Genomic DNA, 21,247 nt, shown 5'->3' on the forward strand with positions numbered 1-21,247 from the left:
GTCTGTAGTTGAGCACTTCTCAGAGTGATGGAAACCAGCTCTGCTCTTAAAATAACCTGTGGTCAGTCTATATTGTGATGGTAAGAAGAGCCAACTGGCTTTTCCCCAGACACCCTGTTGCCACTTTCCTGCCCAAAGCCCACTGACTACTCTGGGTTTCGTGGAGAGGAGAATGAGAGGAAAATGGAGACAGAAAATGCACAATGGCAGAGCTGTTCTCTGTAGAAACTGGTGTTTGCTGAGAAGACAAGGAAAAGAATGATTCATCTAAACCAAGGGCGATTCCCCCACCCCACCCCATCCTGTAAACCCTACATTCAAGCACTAATGACACACCCTGACAAGGTTTTCTTCTTTGTCTTAAGAAGTAGTTATGGACCAAACATTCAAGAGTTTCCAGAAAGTCTGCTGTAGGCTTTAGGCATATTCTGTGTCTTAAATTTATTTGCGAGTAGATAAAACAATCTAGAGACAAAGACTATGGCCAACAGCATCTTATTCTGAGGATGAATTATCAGAAACATTGTGTTGAATGTTGGGTCATTTAAACAGATTGGGTTGGAATAGGAGGACTTTGCAAAATGTTTTGAGGCCAAAATATATACTCTTTAGTTTAAAGAGTTATCATGATTTATTTCCACTACTTCCAAGACACCTAACTTCTCAGGACCATCAGTTCATCCTCTTCACAAAGGAGGCCCAGAAATGCAACACCAGCTGACCCCACAGACACAAGCCTAGCCAGCTCCTTTGTATAATAGTGCAATGATATTGTTTTCTGGATTGGAATCTAGGGAAGAAAGCACTTATTATAGACTTGGTTTAAAAATTAAGAAAAGGTGTCCGTGAAACTGCTGGGTTCTGACAAGTTCTGCTGAGCATGGCCCTTGATCCTCACTCCATCTCCATGAGACTATAAAGTCTGAGACATCATACTTTCCCCTGCATGCAACTGTGGAAGATTTACCTGGAACAATAAGTTCATTTGCTTAAAACAAAGTTAAAAGGTAAAAGGATGTGAGCAATTCTGGATTCAGATGAAATTCTACTTCTCTTTCAGAACCACATGGGGAAACCAATGTAAAAGTTGGATGCTATTCTTTGAGTACAAAAATAAAAGCTCACAAACAGAAAAGCTGTGGAAGAAAACATAAGGTGGGTTTTCTTCACACTATCTTTATATAAGGAGGTGACATATATGTTCTGATGTCACCTAAGATATAAATGTAACCAGAGAAATAAATTATTAAATAACTAGTAATGAAGTTTATAACCTGATTATGTTACTCCTTGACTTTCTAGGGAAGAAATCAATTAACTAACTTGAACTACGGTTTGTGTGTCAAACTAAAATATTTATAAGACTGATGCTACACACTGTTATATTTACAACAAAAATTGTTTGGTTCCATAATAGACAATAGGAGGAAAAGAACCAGTTTTAGGGTAAATACAGTGTGTTCTCTAATAAGAAAACAATACAGATGTTCAGTACTAAATGTACAAACATAAGCTCCAAGATTATACAAAATATTCTGAAAACTTGGGTTTACATCACTCACACTGTAAGTAATGAGCCCTTCCATAATATTCCAGAATGAGACATCAGTTATTTTTGCACTGAAACAACTTCCTGTCGGTCATATCCTGTTTGGCTATGTCTTAGTCACAGTGGAAAACAAAAGCCGGGGCAACAGGATGAAGGAGGTTAGAGGAGCTGATTAGAAAAGGAACCTGCCATGAAATTACACCTTCAGCCACCTTCTGCCTGCCCTCATTGTTCTAGGCCCTTCTCTGTAATCTTACTGAACTGTGGCCCAGCCTCCCAGCCTGACCCCTTCTTGCACCTTCCTTCCCTGATACTGACCTCTTTACCTCTTCATCCCCTGGGTAAACTCCTTGCACAGTTCTCTCTCCCCACCCCTCCCTCTGCATACTTCAGTCTCTGATTCTGTAACCATGGAATCCATCCTTCCTAATGGGATGACCAACAGTTATCAGGGCAACTTCTTTGCCTTCTCAACGGTGCAAATAGTTCAGACACCCTGAAGGGGGATGATAAACAGCCAAAATTGCATTTTTGCTCAAGGCTGGGGATGGGGAACACAGGTCTCCCCTTACTGCCTGGGCTGCTCACACTGACACCAAGCTGGGCTTTAAAAGGCAAAGCCCACAGATACCCATCTGCTGAGTGAATAACTCATCTCCATTTTCTTCATTCTTTTCCCCTTCAAAAAATTACTTTCCATCTTTCTACCTTCCTAAATAAAAGTATTTTTAAAACACCTGAAAGCCAGGGGGAAAGAGTAAAAGCCTCTAACAAGGATTCATTTTTCAGGTTTTGACCATGACTCCTGGTAAGAAATGTTTTAAATTCCCAACACAAAGATAAATGTTTGAGGTGATAGCTATCCCAATTATCCTGATTTGATCATCACACATTGTATACAGATATCAAAGTATCACATGAACTCCCAAAATAGGTACATTATATACCAATGAAAGTAAATAAATATACATAATAGCACACTAAGAAAAACAAATATCTTTTATATCACTATGCAAGACACACATACACACTATATGTATAAATAGTACATTGACCTTAATAATGACATTATTTTATGTAAAAAATTATGTAATTCACTTTAAAAAGTTTTTTTTCAGGTCAGGCGTAGTGGCTCATGCCTGTAATCTCAGCACTTTGGGAGGCTGAGGTGGGTGGATCTTTTGAGGTTAGGAGTTCAAGACCAGCCTCGCCAACATGGTATAAAACCCTGTCTCTACTAGAAATACAAAAATTAGCTAGGTGTGGTGGCAGGTGCCACCAAAATAATAATGACATTATTTTATTTAAAAAATAATGTCATTATTAAGGGCAGTGTACTTTCATATTCTCCATTCAATTCTATTACATTAAAAAAACACTTTTTTTTTTTTTTTGAGACACAGTCTTGCTCTGTCACCCAGGCTAGAGTGCAGTGGCATGATCTCAGCTCACTGCAATCTCTGCCTTCCAGGTTCAAGTGATTCTCCTGCCTCAGCCTCCCAAGTAGCTGGGATCACAGGCACCTGCCACCACGCCTAGCTAATTTTTGTATTTCTAGTAGAGACATTTTATACCATGTTGGCAAGGCTGGTCTTGAACTCCTAACCTCAAAAGATCCGCTCACCTCAGCCTCCCAAAGTGCTGGGATTACAGGCATGAGCCACTACACCCGACCTAAAAAAAACTTCTTAAAGTGAATCACATGTTTAGCTAAATAAGCCTGACACAAAGAGTACATGTATAAGTCCATTCACAGGAAGGTCTAGAAAAGTCAAAACTAATCTACGGTGATGGAGGTCAAAATAAAGAGGGTCTCAGGTACAAGCTAGCCTGAGGGCTGCTTATATCAGTGTACAAATGCGAACTCCAGTGAGCTCTACAATTCATGTTTGAGCATTCTGCTATTGCAAATTATACCTCAATAAAAAGAATAAAAAACTAAATAGAAACAAAACAAAAAGAAGCAGGGGTTGAAATCAAACTGATTTCACCAACTAAAATGGCTTAACCTAACTTGTAACCCATAGTTTAAAAATAGTTCCAAATATTTTAAATGACAAAATATACAATTATACTTATAAAAAAGTATATATACATAAATGTATACATTTATATTAAATATATGTATATCTTAAAAAATCTCCCTAGGTCTTGGGATCAAACAATACTGAATTATATTGGCTGGGTAGTAAGAGAAGGAGGGGATAGTTCCTGTATATCCTCATAGGAAAAAGCATAGATTTTTAATTAATCAACATTAGGCTCAAATAACATGAATCTTCTCCTAGGTATCCATTCCGTTCACCCAGTAAGTGCAGAAGGTTACTTTCTGAATTCTAGATGGCATCACATATATTACCTGCTGCAACAAACTAAAACCCAAATGGGCACAAATATTTTGTTTTGAGAAATTATGAACCCCCAAACATCCAGAAACAAAAAAGCAAATCTCAATGCAAAATATGATACACAGACATTCATAACACAAACACACAAGCCAAACTCTTCCCAGACTAGGAGGTGGTTTACAATGGTGGCACTAAAATTAGCTTTAATAGGCAGGTGCTAAAAAGATACTGTGGTAGCAGTCAAGTCCTAAAGAAAAACAATGCTCTAAAGTCCTAGCCAGGGAGGGAGATTTTACACTTGAGAACAGCCATGTTGTCTTAAAATAAAGGTCAATGCTGAATGCGGGTCTATTTATAATCCTATATAGATAAACCATGTTTCTATTATAGTGTTTAAGATGTGGGTGTGGAGGGTCGCCATTTCACTCTAGTATCAAAAAAGAATAGAAGGGCAGTAACAGAGTAAGAGTGCAAAGGGCTAGAGAAGACAAAGATATTTCTCTCATTTAAGAAAGAATCATTCAGATACACACAAGGACACAAGTACAAGGATAGTCATTGTAGCTTTGTTTATAATAGAAAAAAATGAAAATAATAGAACAGCTAAAATAAAAAGTCTATATAGTACAAATAAAAGGGGTAAATTTAAAAGTTTTTTAAAGTGCAGAATACATATGGTATGTTAGCATTTATAAAACATTTTTAAACATACTAAATCATACTGTATATATCATTATGATAGATTTATTTGTAAAGATATAAAAATGAAAGTAAAACTTTTAATAGTGCTTGTTTCTGATTGGGGTTGTGGGAGAAGAAGAGAATGGGAATAAGGACAGTGTTTAAAAAGAACTTCAACTATAACTGATGTTTTATATCTTTTAAGAATATGGAAGCTAAAAAGGCAACATCATAATAGATATTTAATCTGGGAAGTAGCAGTATGGTTGATTTGCTTTTCTTTGTGCTTTTCAGTAACTTTTAAATTTCTCAAAATTGTAAGACACAGGAATAGCTTATTTTTTTTCCATTAAGAGTGACCCGAAACAATTTCTGTAACTCAGGCAACCCCCGGGTTTCGTGACAAGATTACCAGGTCCTTCCTCTTTGGAACCGTGTCTATTACCCTGAGTAAGGGAGAGCACATGTATCAACATAGAAAGTACGATGCTATTATGAGAACATCTGCCTGCATATTTCAGTTATTTCTTCAGTACCTGTGATGCAGTGTTAAGCATTATCAGGGAAAAAAACACTTAAAATAATAATAAAAGGAGAATACTTTGTAGGGTACGTTTTAGAAGACAGACCTGAAATCATACTGCATGAGTACATGTCACCTCGTAATCAGGTCAGAAAAAGAGAGAGGTAATCACAATGTAATTTTTATGATTTCAACAGATTCCATTCTGGACAAACCAATGAAATGAGACATACTTCAACAGCATTCAACGAAGAGCAGAAGATATAAGACGATGTTACCTTGGCAAGTTCCGGCAGGTAGCTATCTAAACCGGAACCAGAACCTTCCAATTTGCTTTGTTCATCATCTAAAATGGCAAAACAGATCATCAGAATCACTTGTAATTCATAGCATTTCATTTGAAACAGGAGGAGGAAGGCCGTTTCTCTTAGGTGCCTTCAAATGAACACAGTGGTTCCCCACTCTGGATGCTCCTGGGAAACACTTGGGGTGCTTTGAAAAAATACTGATCCACAGGCTCAGTGATGAAAGTCAAAACACTGAGTAGCTGGTAAAGCATGGACACCGTCCAATTAGAACTGACACTAGCTATGAACAACAGCCCACATGGACACGTCCATGAGACCCCCTAAAAGTCAGACCTGCCCAGGCTCCACCCCAGACCAACTAAATCAGAATCTTTTGTGGGACCAGGTAAATGGTATTTTTAAAAAGCTCCCAGGTACTTCTAAGGGGAAGCCAGGGTTGGGAATCACCTAAGGGGTGAAGTAAAACATGAATTGTCAAGAACATAGCCAGATTTTTCTCACCAATTTAATCTGAGGCTCCCATGCATTCTAACTATTACTAATATTTTATAATACAGTAAAATTCTACGCCAGATACTTGAGATTCATTTTCTTATTTACACATTTCTTATTTACACTTCCCATCTTCCCAGCAATTTTCATGTTTATTCCCATTTTATAGGTGAGGCTCAGAAAACATAAGTTGTTTACCCAGGGCTACACAGCTGAAATATAGTATTTATGGCACTCAAACCCAGGTCTCCCTTTCTGCCTCCAAAGCTTTGGTTCTTCCCATTACATTACATGATTTCCATATACAAAATGTCAGGGAAGTAAGTTATAATGTGACAAAACCTTTGCTGACAGGCTATTTGTAAAGAGCTCCTATCCGTCCCACCTCTCATGTACTTGTGCAACACAGGTCTCCTTCTTATACCCACCTGGCAAAAATAAAGACACCCACAGAGTGTGTATGTGCCCGGGGGAAGCCAAGCCTACCTACCTTCATGAGAGTCGCCATTTCGCTTTTCTTGCATTGCAGCTTCAAAGTTGAGCTGGAGGATCTTATTTAGAATTGTGATCCATTCTTCCATTTCCACTTCACTGTCTGCTGCCAAGAGATAACTACTTTTGTCCTGCATCTTGAGCTCAAAAGCAAAACGCCTGACTTTGTTGTTCTGAAATGAAAAAAGGATAAACAGATATACTTTAAAAGAATTAGAACTGCTTTAAAATAATTACTCTCTCTTGTTGGTGAGTGCTATCTCATTGGCATTTAGAACCAGGCTATTTTAAATAGCTTGCCCCCTCCTCATGAAAGCCCCCTCCTCATGAAATCCCATTACCGTCCACCTTCCCTGCTTCACTTCCTGCAAGCTTTATTTTTCCTTCTGACTCATTACCTGCTTTACATACTCATCTGATTCACTGTGTGTCCCTGCAGTGGAATGAAACCTCCTCAGTTTTCCCATTTTTGTCAGTGCTACACATCCTTAGTCTCTATGGACTCTACAGTGACTTGCACATAGTGGGTATTTGAAAAATATTTGTTGAATAAATGAAATTTCATGTAAAATTTTCATATTTCTTCAGCTCCTATTTTTTTAATGAAGTAGTGTATGGTATTACATTTTTAAAAGCCAACCTTTATCTATTATTATGTTTGGCTTACTTATCTGGAACTTTCCCATCCTTTATGAATCCCAAATGGTATTTGGACTCCCTGTCTGTGGCCTTGCCTCATGCCTCCAGTTTTCATGCCTGCAAGAGGGTGACTGGCTCACAGAGCAAGAACAGTAGTCCACGTGCAGTAACAGACGGAAGATGAACATGCACTAGGCCAGGATTTCTCAATCTCGGTACTACTGACACTTGGGCAGCCAATTCTTTGTTGTGAGGGGCTGGCCCATGCATTGTACAATGTTTAGCGAAATTTATGGCCTTAAGCCAATAGATGCCAGTCTTCAGACATTCCAAGATGTCCTCCAGGGAGCAAAATCTCCCCAGGTTGGCCGCAGCAGACAGAGGTTCAGCTCTGAGGATCATGGCACAAGATCCCCTGTAAGGACAGGCTGAGCGATATGAAATCAAACACTCCCACTAACCTGAGCCAGCAGGACAGCCCCCCATATAGCCACTAAAATCCTACTGTGTTATCCACAGTCTTTCTAAGAGTTCCTTGGTGGATGTCTCAGGGACAGGGCAACCCTCCCAAAAGTCTCTGTGATTCTGCAGCACAGTTCTTAGAAATGCAAAGTCAAGTGCTCCCCTTGGCAAAGCCACACACTCTTGTGCACAGACTGTCTGCTGTGGGCTCAGTAATTGACACTTTGGATTCCACTTAAACTTCAAGGCAAGAACCAGGGAAGAAGTCAAAGGCTTGAAACAAAATGAATTTTCTCTCCTCCTTTCCCTGCATACTCACAATCGTGAAAAGAGAAAGTTAAAAGTGGAGAAAAAAAATTAGGCCTCAATTCTAAATAATTTCTGTTTCTGAGCCTCAGTTTTCTCATCTGCAAAATAAGTATAATAAATTTCAAGGGTTCTAAAATGCTTCAAAATTTTTTAGTTTAGGCACTTTTTTAAATTCACAGCACCAGTCAACTAATTTTTTTATAATATCCATAAGTAATAATTTTTAAAAACACTTAAATCACAACTTTTCATGCTTAGTTTACAAACAGACACAGATAAAAACAAATTATTTTACTCTTTTGAAGCCTTGGATACACTTTATTAAATGAAAAACACCATCAGCTGCATCTGCAAAGACAATTTGAAGGAAGAGACTTCCATTGAAGTCAGAACCTTAGATTTTGAAATGCACCCCGGAGACTAATTGATAGCTCAGGGCAGTTGTACTTATAAACATCTGTCCCTGGGCCAGAAACAGGCAGCAAAACTCTCTTATAAAACAAAAATAATTACTTCCTACTTTAAAAAATGAGGTTGCCAAATACATTTAGTTTTGCTTTAACCTTCTTTTTAAAGTCAGTGCCAGAAAATTCAGCTAAAAAATAACTTAAAGGTCTTTTGACTAAAGAATACAAATAAAACTCCTACTTGGGAATCCCACCCAAGAAGTCAATTCACTGTCACTGATAAATCACTCTGGCACTCCTTACTTCACAGACATTGTCAATAAACATACTCTGATATAATTAGATTGTTCATAGTGGTGGCCTTCAGAGAAGGCTGAATTGCCAGCTAAGAGACATCCACATTAGCTGTTGACTGAAAACAATTTTCAGTGAGCATTAAGTGGTGCTACAGTCTTGAACGTGGGCCCAAATATACTTTCATGTATTTTACCTTTTTTTTTCTTTTTTTTTTTTTTCGGCAGGGCGGGGGTACTGCACAGTGGTATTTTGTTTGTTTGCTTTTTGTATCCTCTCAAATTACCTTTTGGTGTTCTTTATTTATTTTTCAAAGTGGTTTTTAAAGTTAGTTACCAATAACTAAAGTTACCAAAGTTTAACTCAAATTCTGTATTTCTTGCTTTTTGAGAAACCAGATGATCTGGCACCTTTGAGCCGGGGGTTCCACCTGGCGGCACCAGCTGCAGGTGGGCAGGAGATGCCCCCTTTAAATGGGGCACTGGGCTCCAGGTCACCCTGGCATTCCCTATTGCTTTGCAACCAGGCCTCTCTGTCACTTAATTTACCTCCTTGGTCCCTGCAGACATCTGATTCTGGACCCCTCCCTTCCACTGCTGACCATAAGGAAGAAACAGGATCTGGACTTAGCCTCCCACCATCATTGCTAGAAAAGTGGACAAAATACATGAAATAACTGTTTTCATATAGGGGACAAAAGGCAGTGCAGCCCTTTCTCTGTAGAAGGGAAAGACTGAAGTGAGCCCCAAATTGCCTCAGCTTTCTGCCTGGAGGTAGTATCTGAATTGCAGCACAGGAAGGGGAATCCAAAAAGAGCCCTGCCATCTTGCTGAGTAGAAGACACTGACGAGACCTGGGGAAGACCAAGGTGGCCAGAATATGCAGGACAGAGTCTCCAGAATGACGGGAAATAAAACAGCACAAAGATAAGAAAGAGCCGAGCTCCAGAAAGATCCACCGAGTCACACATGCATTAGGCATATATTTTCTATTTATATGTTATACCTTATTTTCTATTTATATGTTATACCTTAACAAAAAAGCTTACCAAAGCATAAAATAAAAATCAAGACACAACAACCAAAATTTTAGAACACTAAAGAGAAGACCACAAAGAACAGGGATTTAGAGTAACATCAGAACCCTCCAAACAACAGTGGAAACTAGACGGCAATGGGATGCCCTTGAAATTCCAAGGTAAAATGATTTCACTTTGAATTTTATAACTAGCCAAACTATGAGTCAAGCATGAATGCAAAAATAAAGATATGAACAGATACCCTAATTCTCAAAAAATTAACATCTCACACACAATTCCTCAGAAAGCTGCAGAAGATGTGCTCCCCCAAAACAAGAAAGTAGAACAAGAAAGAGGAAGGCATAAGGTCCCAGAAACAGGAAACCCAACACAGGGAGGAAGACAGGCCGAATGTCTACATGGCAGGTGTGTGGGGCAGGAAAGCAATTCATCCAGACTAGAGGCCAAAGGAGGGTGCCAGGAGCTAAAATCCAATCTACCAGCACAGGAAATCATGCAATGACGTCCAAAACTGATGAACGAAGAAACAGCAGTGAACACTTGTGATCTAGCACCACTACTATTTCAAGGGAATAGGATGTGAGTGGGTGAGGGTGATGCAGGGGTGAAGCACTGCCCTTCAGCACTGCTGGGCTGTTTCTCTTTTTTTTTTGAGATGGAGTCTCGCTCTGTCACCCAGGCTAGAGTGCAATGGCGCAATCTCAGCTCACTGCAACCTCCACCTCCCAGGTTCAAGCGATTCTCCTGCCTCAGCTTCCCAAGTAGCTGGGATTACAGGCACCCGCCACCACGCCTGGCTAATTTTTGTATTTTTAGTAGAGACGGGGTTTCACCATGTTGGTCAGGCTGGTGTTGAACTCCTGACCACCCGCCTCTGCCTCCCAAAGCGTTGAGATTACAGGCGTGAGCCACTGCGGGGCTGGGCTGTTTCAATCAGACAAACGTATCCTTGGAAGAAAATGCACTTTAATTCTAGGTAAACATGTAAATATGTAACAAGTATACCTTTAGTCAAACCAGAGAGCTGTGTCACACTGGCCCCACCAAACAATCTCCTTACAGAATCGAGCTACAGGCTGATGTGATCAGCCATCATGGAGTTATCTGAAGGGAGAATTCTTTGATAATGGTGACTGAATCTTTTGTGAGGGGTTGTTAGGAAGATTGTTCATCAACCACAGAGCCTTCTGTCTGAGGGGAACCCTGAGAAAAATGCCTGAATGATCTTCATTCTGAGATTACTTGGGCAGCTTCTGACTAATTGGATTGTCTTTATCTTATGTGCACTGTGAATTGTGTGACTGAACAGGTCTCCAAGTGAGAAAGCATAGAGCCCAGGTGGTGGCCCACCCATAGCAGGTGTTAGATCTTCAAAACATATGCTTTCTCCTCAACTGTATTTTCTCTCACCCTTATCCCAATCCCCTGTTCATCTTTCTGCTTTCACTCCCACTTTAAATTTATGCTATCCAATGTCCTGTGTATGCTTATAAGCTGCTGCCTTAAATCTTCCTTGAAAGTGGCAAGGCTGGATGAATGGAGGGGTGGACAGATGGATGGATGGATGGAGGGACAGATGATGGACAGGGAAACTGACAACTCTCTTCCAAAGACTGCTAAAAAGCTACAGAAGGATGCATGCAAAACTGGTAGTAGCTCCCCTCAGAAAAGAGACACTGAAGGAGGGGAGGAGTCCAGAAGGACTTTCACTTCATCTGTATTGTCTGATTTTTTACAATAAAAATACATTCATGTGTTATCTTTAATTAACAATAATTTTAAAGGATAAGTACATAAGCCCTATGATATAAAAGTACAACAGCCCTATGATAACAAAACTATCTAATATTGACCAAATGCTTACCATTTGTTGGCACTGTTCTAAGCTTTTTACATGTGTAATGAATTAACCGTCTCAGTAACCATATTTGGTACTGCCATTATCCTTATTTAACAAATGAAGAAACTGAGGTACGGAGAGGTTAAATAACATCTCCAAGGTTACACAGCTAGTAAGTGGAGGAGCAGGGATTTGAACTCAATCTGCGCTGAAACCTAATCTCTTTACTGATCTACACCGCCACTGGTACTACAACGCTAGCGATAAAAATCACCACTGAGATACTATGAAGTGTTTTAAATATTTTCCTGCACTGATTCATCCACTGTACTCATTTGCCATATTAAAGAAACATTCTCATTATCTGAATTAAGTAGCCTGTTAAAGGTCACGCAGCTATAAAGTGGCCGAGCCAGAGTGCTCCTGCCTGCCACAGCATAATTCTGCCTCTACATTATCCCTTCCATCTTCTACAATGATGAAAAACAAGGCTTGCCTCATTTAAAGTTATATGTTATATTTCTACCATGCATATTGCCATTTTTGGAAGTGTTTGCTTAAATCTGCTAATTCACACATAAGCACTACTGCAGATAAGAAAACATAATGGTAAAACTCTTTTCATATTTACCTGAACGACACCCATACAGGAATCCAGAAATATTGATCCTTTCGGTTCTTTGGAGATCTTTTCATCTTTATAAAAATTCAAATTATAGGATCCATCGCCAAGTTGAATCAGGTGGAAAAATCGTCTCTTAAATGACTGAGAGAAAAATACACACACAGCTATTCTTTCAAAATGAAGAGGGTCACAATCTCTATCAATAACCCACTTATGATTACATACATACATAAAACCTGTTTCCGTTCTCACTCTAGCTGACGCTCCAGGTCACTGTGGGGTTAAGACTCCCCATCCCATCTAAGAAGCTCACTGCATCTCAGTTCTGTGGAGGTGGTTCCCCTAATATCCATGGGTCATTTTTCTCACCCACGGAATCAGAGATTTTACATAACTACCCAAAAGCAGTGCAGGGACTTCCAATTTGGGATGCAGCACAGAAGGACAGAAACTTTCTCTAAAATCCCCAGGGTTTCTTGCTCACAGAATGGGAACTATTTTTTGCCTCATGACGCTGAATGATTTTCCAGCCTCAGGGTAATGACAGTCACATTTCCTCCTTAATTTTTATCTCCCTGACTCCCTTGTTTCTCTTCCCTTTGTTATTAATCCTGATGTTTCTCTGGTCCCACTTTTCTCCTGAATAGCTTCTTCTATTGGTTTGACTTCTCTCTCTGCAACCTTCTCTTCTATGCAACTATTTTCTTTTTTCGTCCTCAATTTTTGCTTTACTTGACTTTGTTGCAGTACACCTCCACAGAAGTGCTCAGGATTGGCATGACAGATAGCCCCTTGGTGACATTCTGTGAGGTACCAAAGAGCACTTTTCAGTTATTACAGAGAAGAAAGCCTATGTCAGTGTCTGCACCTTCACACCAGCCCAGGGATGGTCTCCTTATGCTGGTGGTCAGAAGACAGTGAGGGAAAGTGGGTGGATGAGACTGTGCCAATGGGGGTGCTATCACCAGGGGAGCATCCTAGGAATCAGACAATGTCTCTTTTGTGGGGAAGAACAGCATGCGCATTCATCTTGAGCATTGTTCTCAAGCTCTATGGCAGAAAGGGCTTGTGAGAGGGGAGGGCAAAGTGATGTGCGTCCTCACCCTCATGGTCACGCTGATGGCACTGTTCATGTTGCCTTTGTACAGCCAGCCATGCTTGGTGATCCCACCCTTCTGGGAACCAAGGGAGGCAGCATCCTAGGAGAGAAGGAAAACACCAGCAGTCAACCTCCCGTTATTACCTGGGTTGCTTGCTGTGAGTTTGGTCAATGGGAAGGTCATTCCCTTTGTGCCAAGTTGTCCATTGCCCCTTTACTGAAGTACCCATTGACACCAATGCCTACAAGTCACATAAAAGTCCACTTAGCGGTGAAAGAGAGAGACCCGCCTACATTTCTGAAAACTTTATTCCATTAAAGGCAAAGCTAGCTCCTGTCCAAATTTTTATTTGTCAGTGTTTAATGAGCCACAAAAGGACCAAAAAGGACATACCTCAACTGACTACTCACGTTGGAAGGTCTTGCCTGGTTTCACGAAAAAATGTTTTCAAATGACACTCCCCTATAGTCAGAGGACAAAAGCACATGCACATTCCTGGAAACCTTCCCAGAGGCTTAGTTCAGGGAAAGGTGAATAAAGAAAGGGAGGAAATTGAGGCAATACAGAAAGGAGAGATAAAGTGATGGGGGGAATAAAGAAGGAGAGACAGGCAGGAATGCAAGCAGGGATAGAGGGGGAAAAAGGGGGAGTCAGAAAAGTGGAAGGAAAGAGCTGAGAGAAGTGAAGAGACCTGCTTCTTAAGCACAGACCCCACACTGCAAGACCTGGGTTTAAGGAGAAGAACGTGGAGCTGCCAGCTGCTGCTACAAATATGTTAAGCACATATTTGTATGTATAACAGACAGATGAAAAATACACACACACACACACACACACACACAATCTGGCGAAGCTTTTGTAATCATACAGACAATTGCAGAAAGACTCATCATATGCTTTGTCTTGGACCATCTCAACATTAATATTGGTGGTTTTACTATTGCTATTAATAGCAATAATAGAAATAATTTACCATCTAGGATTTTACAGTTTAGTGTATGGTCTTACATGCAATATTTCCATTGGTCCTCCTGTCACTATTCATGCCAATCAGTTCCAAGTTCCCAATATATTGTTCATTTTGAATGAGTAGTAATTTTTCTTAGATTTTAAAAGTAGTTTCTAAAATAATTTGCTACATGCACATTGCTTAATGAGTGGCTAATGTTATAGCTCAGCTGACAATTTTTTTAAAGAAGGAAAAACCTAAACTCACAATGGGACACTTAACAATCAATGGGGAGGATGAGAAATGCAGAGATGGGCATTGTCTTCTTGTGAGGTTTCCCTCACTCAGTGGGCAGACTCATCTCAATGCCCTACTCCCTTTATATAGTTCTTTAGCCATGAGCTTTTCTCTAGGAATAGGGGGAGTGGGCTTGATCAAATCAGACTTCACTAAAAGCAATCATTGAAGAAATAGCCATTTAAATCTACTGGCTGGCAGCTGTTTCGAGATCTGTTGAAAAACAACCTAAATTCAAGGTCTAAGTCATCTTGATATCTTTTAACAATGTAGCCAGATCTGATCCAAGTCTTTGAAAATGATCTCAGAACAAATAAACACAACCAAGAGAACATGAAATGCTAAGCAGTGAAGTTGAAACAGAGACCTTATTCCAATCAATCAATAACATTTTTAAAAAATTATTCCCGTTTCATGTAACACTCCAATGCCTGTTTTGGCTAAATGTCGGTAATTTTCTAACTAATCTTCTAAGTCTGTAAAATTGATGTTTAAATCTAGAGTGAAAAGAGAAGCAACAGCAAGCAGGTATCCCACCTCATCTTTGTCGACCTCCTCGTCAACTTCATAGACATGAACTGGAAGTTTATCCAACTTGACCACTTTGCTATAAAAACAACAAACAAAATTTGTTTTAGAAATGCCTAGTCAAGGAAGAGGCTTTGCATTTCTTCCTCCATCATAGGGCCCGGCCTTTACTAAATCCAAAGATGGCCCAGCTTCTTTATTCAGACAAAGAATAAAACCGTCTATGCCCTTGCTTTTCAAGGTGGGTAAGCCAAAAGACTTGAGTAAGAAAGCTCCAAAAAGCTATGTGGAAAAGACAGCACAGCTTCTGGGGAGTGAGCAGGCATACTAAAAATAAGAAAGTGGATTAGTTTTTAATAAACAAAGACTTGGTAGAATAACTTTTAATACAAAGTTTATGAGGAAAAAAAGGAAGATTGAGTTGTTGCATTGAAACCGATTAACAATGATGGTATTAACCACAACAAAAACAAGACACCAATACCAATAAGCAGCTTACATTTACTCAATGGGTATGACGTGCCAGGCCCTGTGCACTTCTCATGTGCCCTCTCATTTAATCCTTTAATCATGGTGACTGTTGTTAAGGCCATTTAACAGATGAGGAAAATCAGGCTGACAGACGGCAGAGTCGTCTGAGGCAGAACACAGAATCTGTGTTCTTCACCACTGTTACAATTCTCCCTCTCTTTCTCATCACACATTTGGAAATTCTCATTAATGCCAAGAGGGAAAATGTACCAGCAGTCTATTAGATAGTAAGTATACGACATGACATAGTCTGATATCTTTCAACCCTGAGACTATGAACAAGAGGATCAACAAAGATGGGTTAAGCCAATCCAATGGGAAGAATTAAAAAATCCCTAAGGGAGGATTGGGTAAATATAGAACTAAAGAGCATACCCATCTGGAGAAGATAATACTAGGAGGGAGTGTTCCTGGCTGAGGTTTAAAAAGAGGCAATCGGGGAATTGGCCGAACATTCTTAAGGAGTGGCAAAGCCACACAACGAGGAAAAACAAATAGCTAGGTCTACTGAGAACCGCATAAAAGGTTCCAGCTCAAAGATGTAACAAACGCAAAGAAAAATACATTAATCAGGTCTCAAGTAATATTTTCATTGGTGATGGTTAGTTTTAAAACATAATCCATCACTATTTGCTTTCAATTTTCCCAAAATCAAGTATAATTCAATTTGCCAACTGCTATGGTTTGGATATGGTTTTTATTCCCACCAAAACTCAGATTGAAATTTGGTCCCCATTGTTGCATAATTGGGCCTAGTGGGTTATGGGGCAGATCTATCATGAGAGGCTTGGTGCTGTTCTCACAGTAATGAGTGAATTCTTGTTCCTGGCAAGATGGGATTACTTGTTGCTGAAATGGATTAGTACCCAAGAGAATGGGTTGTTATAAAGTGAGTTTCCTCCTCCTCTTTGGTCTCTTTTCACAAGTGCCAACTTTCCCTTTGACCTTTTCCATCATGTTTTGAAGCAGCACAAAAGTCTTCAACAGAAGCTGAGCAGAAGCCAGTGCTATGCTTCTTGTACAACCTGCAGAACTATAAGCGAAATAAATCTCTTTTCTTGGCTAGTCTCAGTGGCTAACGCTTGTAATCCCAGCACTTTGGGAGGCAGAGGCAGGTGGATCACCTGAGTTCAGGAGTTCGAGACCAGCCTGGCCAACACGGTGAAACCCCGTCTCTACTAAAAATACAAAATTAGCCAGGCGTGGTGGCAAGTGGCTGTAATCCCAGCAACTCAGGAGGCTGAGGCGGGACAGTTGCTTGAACTTGGGAGGTGAAGGTTGCAGTGAGCAGAGATCGTGCCATTGTATTCCAGCCTAGGTGACAGAGCAAGACTCTGTCTCAAAACTAACTAAATAAAAATAAATAAATAAATCTCTTTTCTTTAGAAATTACCCAGTCTCAGGTATTCCTTTAAAGCAACACAAAATGGAACCTTTTATAACAGATAGTCTGTCAAGGCAATACCTAGCTACCCCGATTCACTTTGGCCACAACTATTCAATCTAAATACACTTGCTTTTGGTATAGTCTAGAATAAGTTAATACATTAAAGGAGGTAAAAAAAAAAAATTTAACTGGGAAAATGCTTGTTTCTTGATTTACTTTTTTTAAAAACATAAAATTTATTCAATGTAAAATGCTCTTTATAATTATCTTCTTCAAAATATTCTTTTCAAGGAAAAAATGCACTGCAGCATATTTCAGTACACTTACGTTTTGTTTGTTTCATATTTCGTAGTGAAAAAATTTCACCTATTTATTTATCAGTGGTACCCTGAAAAGAACCACTGGACATAATTAAACCATCCACATGTTTATTACTACCTATCAATACCAAAGTAGCATGTTTGAGTCTTACAATCAAAGGCCCTGTAAACAATAGTTACACCACATACACATAAACCATCTAGAAATATTTTCCTCAATTACTCTGATTGCATATGAAGTTACATACCTCCCCCCAAGCATTTCAAGTACAAAGACTTTTCCCTATGTGTATAATATAGCTTACTCACTTCGGAAGCTGTCGAAACTCTCCTGAGTAATCTTCATATTTATAGTTCACAAGATGCCAGTCAGAGTTATAGGTTTTGATGCACTATTGAAGGGGGATTTTAAAAATAGAAAATAAAAAACAGAAAGACGTGATTTTTGGAAAACACTTGGGAAAGTTTGTGAAGGCATACCCATAGAAACATCAAAAAAATTTTTTCCCATCAACGAGCTAATGCCTGAAATTCCACCACCAGAGATTCCTGTGAAGCTTGAGACTTTGAACCACTGAAACATTACCCTTGGGGGTAGTATCACTTTACGTTATCATCATTAATGATCTGAGAGCAGGTTTTACAAGGAGACAACTTCACCTAACCTTGTGACATTTACCTAACAATGGACTATTTCAGAGTAAGCACCTGGTTCTTAAAAAGCCATGTGGCCTCTACTATGACATAAAAGTGAATAGAATGCGTGAACTTAAAGACGCCTTCATGGTATTTACTAATATTAGAACTAGCTAGCTCTGTTAGTTAATATTACCATATAAATCTGCCCTCAGTTTTTCTTTCCATTCATAAGGAAAAGAGTGAAATAATTAGGAAGAAACATATGCATTCCAATTAATATTAGCACCATGACATTTTCATCTGTGTGTGTGTACAGAATGTTTAATGTAGTCCTCCACTGCCAAGGGTTCTATTAGTGACCTAACCTACACAGACTGCATTCAAACTACCTCGCCACATGACAGATTCAATGGGCCAGCCTGGTGTCTGTCGTTCATCACCCATGAAGATCCTCCAATAGTGCATAAAGCCTAAGATTATAATGCCACATCCACCAGATCTTCAAATATAAATGAGTCAAAATCAAAAGCTAAAGAATTTCAGTTAAAATCAGCTTAGTTCAAATGATCTTCTGTCCAGTCAGCACTTGACTATTTATGTGCAGACTTCAGTGTGGGGGGAAAAAGAGCATGAGTGAATCAATGAAAACATAGGTCGATAAATGTATTTATGCCTTATCTAGTTTATTTGGCTCTGGCTGTAACTAACATGAACAACGTCTCTATTCTGCTTCTTTCACTTCATCGTTTCTACTGTCAACCTTTCTATCTGTGTCACAGGCCATGCCTGAAGGTCTTCTGAAGCAAACTCCCCTCCACCTCCAAACTCATGAAAGTAAGAATTACAACAGCAGCAAGTGCTTATTTTGTGCCAGGCTCTACAATAAGCACTTTACTGGCAAGGGTGTGATGTGTGATGTGAAGGTAATGTAAGTTTTTAAAATTATTCTGAGAGGTGGAATAAATGGCAGAGAAGGGCTAAGCACAAAGTCAGATTTTGGAGCTGGCAAACTTTTTGATTTTTTTACTCTGTAGTTACGAATATTTTAAAATGCTATTTTATCCTTGAAAATGATTTTTTTAGATTTCTCAAAGCATTTTCACATTTTGAGTATCATACATTCACACTCAAAATTTCATTCCAAAACCAGTCAGATTTCAGAATAATCCATAGTTTTGGATTTTCCCACTACTGCCCCTAGGTTCACTGGCACAGCTAAGTAGTCAGGCCTGACTATGTACGACGTGGTCTTGTGGGTGTGATCCTATTCTCTTCAAAGAGCTCCAGCGGTTTTTCAACAAGCTCTGGAACTGAAATTGTACCACCAAGTCTCCTGCAGGACATTAAAACTATTCTGAAGTATAAAATGTACCTGCCCAATTAAAAACTAAATAAACCAGCATAAATTTGTATATTATAAATGCATTTATGAATGGAGCCCAGATTTTTATTTATTTATTTATTTTTTTAAGATGGAATCTTGCTCTGTTGCCCAGGCTGTAGTGCAGTGGTGCAATCTTGGCTCACTGCAACCTCTGCCTCCCGGGTTCAAGCGATTCTCCTACCTCAGCCTCCCGAGTAGCTGGGATTACAGGCGAACACCACGACGCCCGGCTACTTTTTGTATTTTTAGTAGAGACGGGGTTTCACAATGTTGGTCAGGCTGGTCTCGAACTCCTGACCTCGTGATCCACCCGCCTCGGCCTCCCAAAGTACTGGGATTACAGGCGTGAGCCACCGCGCCTGGCCAAGATTTTAACACCTTAGGCAAAATGGGGAAAATAATTACAGTTTATTATGTTCAAATATTTATAATTATAAGGAATCGCACGTACAAGAAAAAAAAAACAAAAAAAAAACTCCACAGTGAATCTGGCTAAGTATTTAGAGATTCATTGATTTAACAAGCCAGTGTTGACCATCTACATAGCAGGCATTGGCTAAATTCCAAAGCAGAAGCACAGAATTAGGCAAGCAACCCCCATCCCTCTGGGGATGCAGAAAGTCTAGCAGATAAGGAGTTCCATCAGAAAGCCAGATCCTGAGAACTGTACCTTCAAAAAGACAGGAATGTGACTGACTGATTATACGATTAACATTTCAAACTGGTGAAATTCAATAATATTTTGAAGTTACACTGAAAGGTTTTTGAAGTTTTTTTCTGCTTTGTTTTGCTTTGTTTTAAGCCATTAGGTCATTCCCTGGATCAGAGGATGAAGAGGAAGTGATGTTCACTCCACCCAAGTGGAAGGGTCCCAAAAGTGTTTAGTTATGTTGGCTCCAGCAGCATAGGATGAAGCAGCTATTGCTCAACCTGCGGTGATTAAATAACTTAATGGAGAGTTCTCCCTCAAAAAACCATATTTTTTTAATCAACTGGGAGAACTGAGTTAGCAATTAATAATTTTGCCACATGCTTTAAAACATAGGTCAACAAACTTTTTGTGTAAAAGGCAAGATCATAAATATCTTCAGCTTTGAGGGTCATATTATCTCTACTTAACTTTGAGTTGCATGGTGACAGTAGCCATAGGCAATATGTAAACAAATGTGCTTGGCTGCTTTACAATAAAACTTTATTTACAAAAATTGGCTACAGGCTGGATTTTGCTTGCAGGTCATAGTTTGCCACTACCTGCCTTAAAAAGACATTTATAACTACATTCACAAACATATCTGGCTGTATTTGTCTGGAATTAAGTTTACTAATATAGAGGCAAAGGAAGTAAGACAGGAAGTTACTTCTTCAGAAAGATGAGAGAACACACTTAAAAATTTTTTAATTTTATATTTAATTTTTCAAAAATCTCAATGGAAATTAAATATTGTTATTTAATTGGTCTTTATAAGAATATATATAGCTTCCTTATAGGAAGCAATTTTATCGATGAGCATATTTATGATCTAAATATCAACTAGAAAAACCAGGATTAAAAAAAATCATTATTTTTAAATGAAGGAGCACTTAAAGAAACAAAATTAAAACATCTAATTATTCCTTCCTACCTAAAATTACCTGGAGGAAAAAACAAACACTCCAAGGGGAAAAACTAAAGCAAACAACCTAAATTGTAATAATTTCTCTTTCTGGCCAGGCACAGTGGCTCATGCCAGTAATCCTAGCACTTTGGGAGGCCAAGGCGGGCAGATCACTTGAGGTCAGGAGTCTGAGACCAGCCTGACTAACAGGCTGAAACCCTGTCCCTACTAAAAATACAAAGGTTAGCCAGGCGTGGTGGTGCATGCCTGTAATCCCAGCTACTTGGGAGGCTGAGGCAGGAGAACCACTTGAACCCAGGAGAGGCAGAGGTTGCAGTGAGCCAAGATTGCTCCACAGCACTCTAGCCTAGACAACAGAGCAAGACTCTGTCTCAAAAAATAAAAATAAAAATAAAAAAGTAAATAATTTATCTTTCTTCCATAAGATAATTTTATTTGTATTTTCAAACAAAAATAATATTAATCAATGTATCTTGATTAGGAATATA

The 21,247-nt window shown here is 39.2% G+C and overlaps 1 protein-coding gene across 43 annotated transcripts in view; it reads right to left on the reverse strand.

The window, feature by feature from the left end:
• The window catches only part of DOCK9 (dedicator of cytokinesis 9), a 292,065-nt gene that overhangs the window by 113,840 nt on the left and 156,978 nt on the right, over nucleotides 1-21,247 (reverse strand). For all 43 annotated transcript variants that reach the window (XM_057299611.2, XM_055096929.2, XM_055096933.2 and 40 more), the window contains exons 4-9: nucleotides 17,430-17,512; nucleotides 14,892-14,961; nucleotides 13,112-13,207; nucleotides 12,015-12,149; nucleotides 6,392-6,566; nucleotides 5,380-5,447 (exon numbers count right to left, since the gene is read on the reverse strand). In XM_057299611.2, the coding sequence (XP_057155594.2) occupies nucleotides 5,380-5,447; nucleotides 6,392-6,566; nucleotides 12,015-12,149; nucleotides 13,112-13,207; nucleotides 14,892-14,961; nucleotides 17,430-17,512 (627 nt within the window). The remainder of the gene's footprint in view (nucleotides 1-5,379; nucleotides 5,448-6,391; nucleotides 6,567-12,014; nucleotides 12,150-13,111; nucleotides 13,208-14,891; nucleotides 14,962-17,429; nucleotides 17,513-21,247) is intronic.

The sequence above is a fragment of the Pan paniscus genome, chromosome 14, assembly GCF_029289425.2.
Source record: "Pan paniscus chromosome 14, NHGRI_mPanPan1-v2.0_pri, whole genome shotgun sequence".
Classification (NCBI taxonomy): domain Eukaryota; kingdom Metazoa; phylum Chordata; class Mammalia; order Primates; family Hominidae; genus Pan; species Pan paniscus.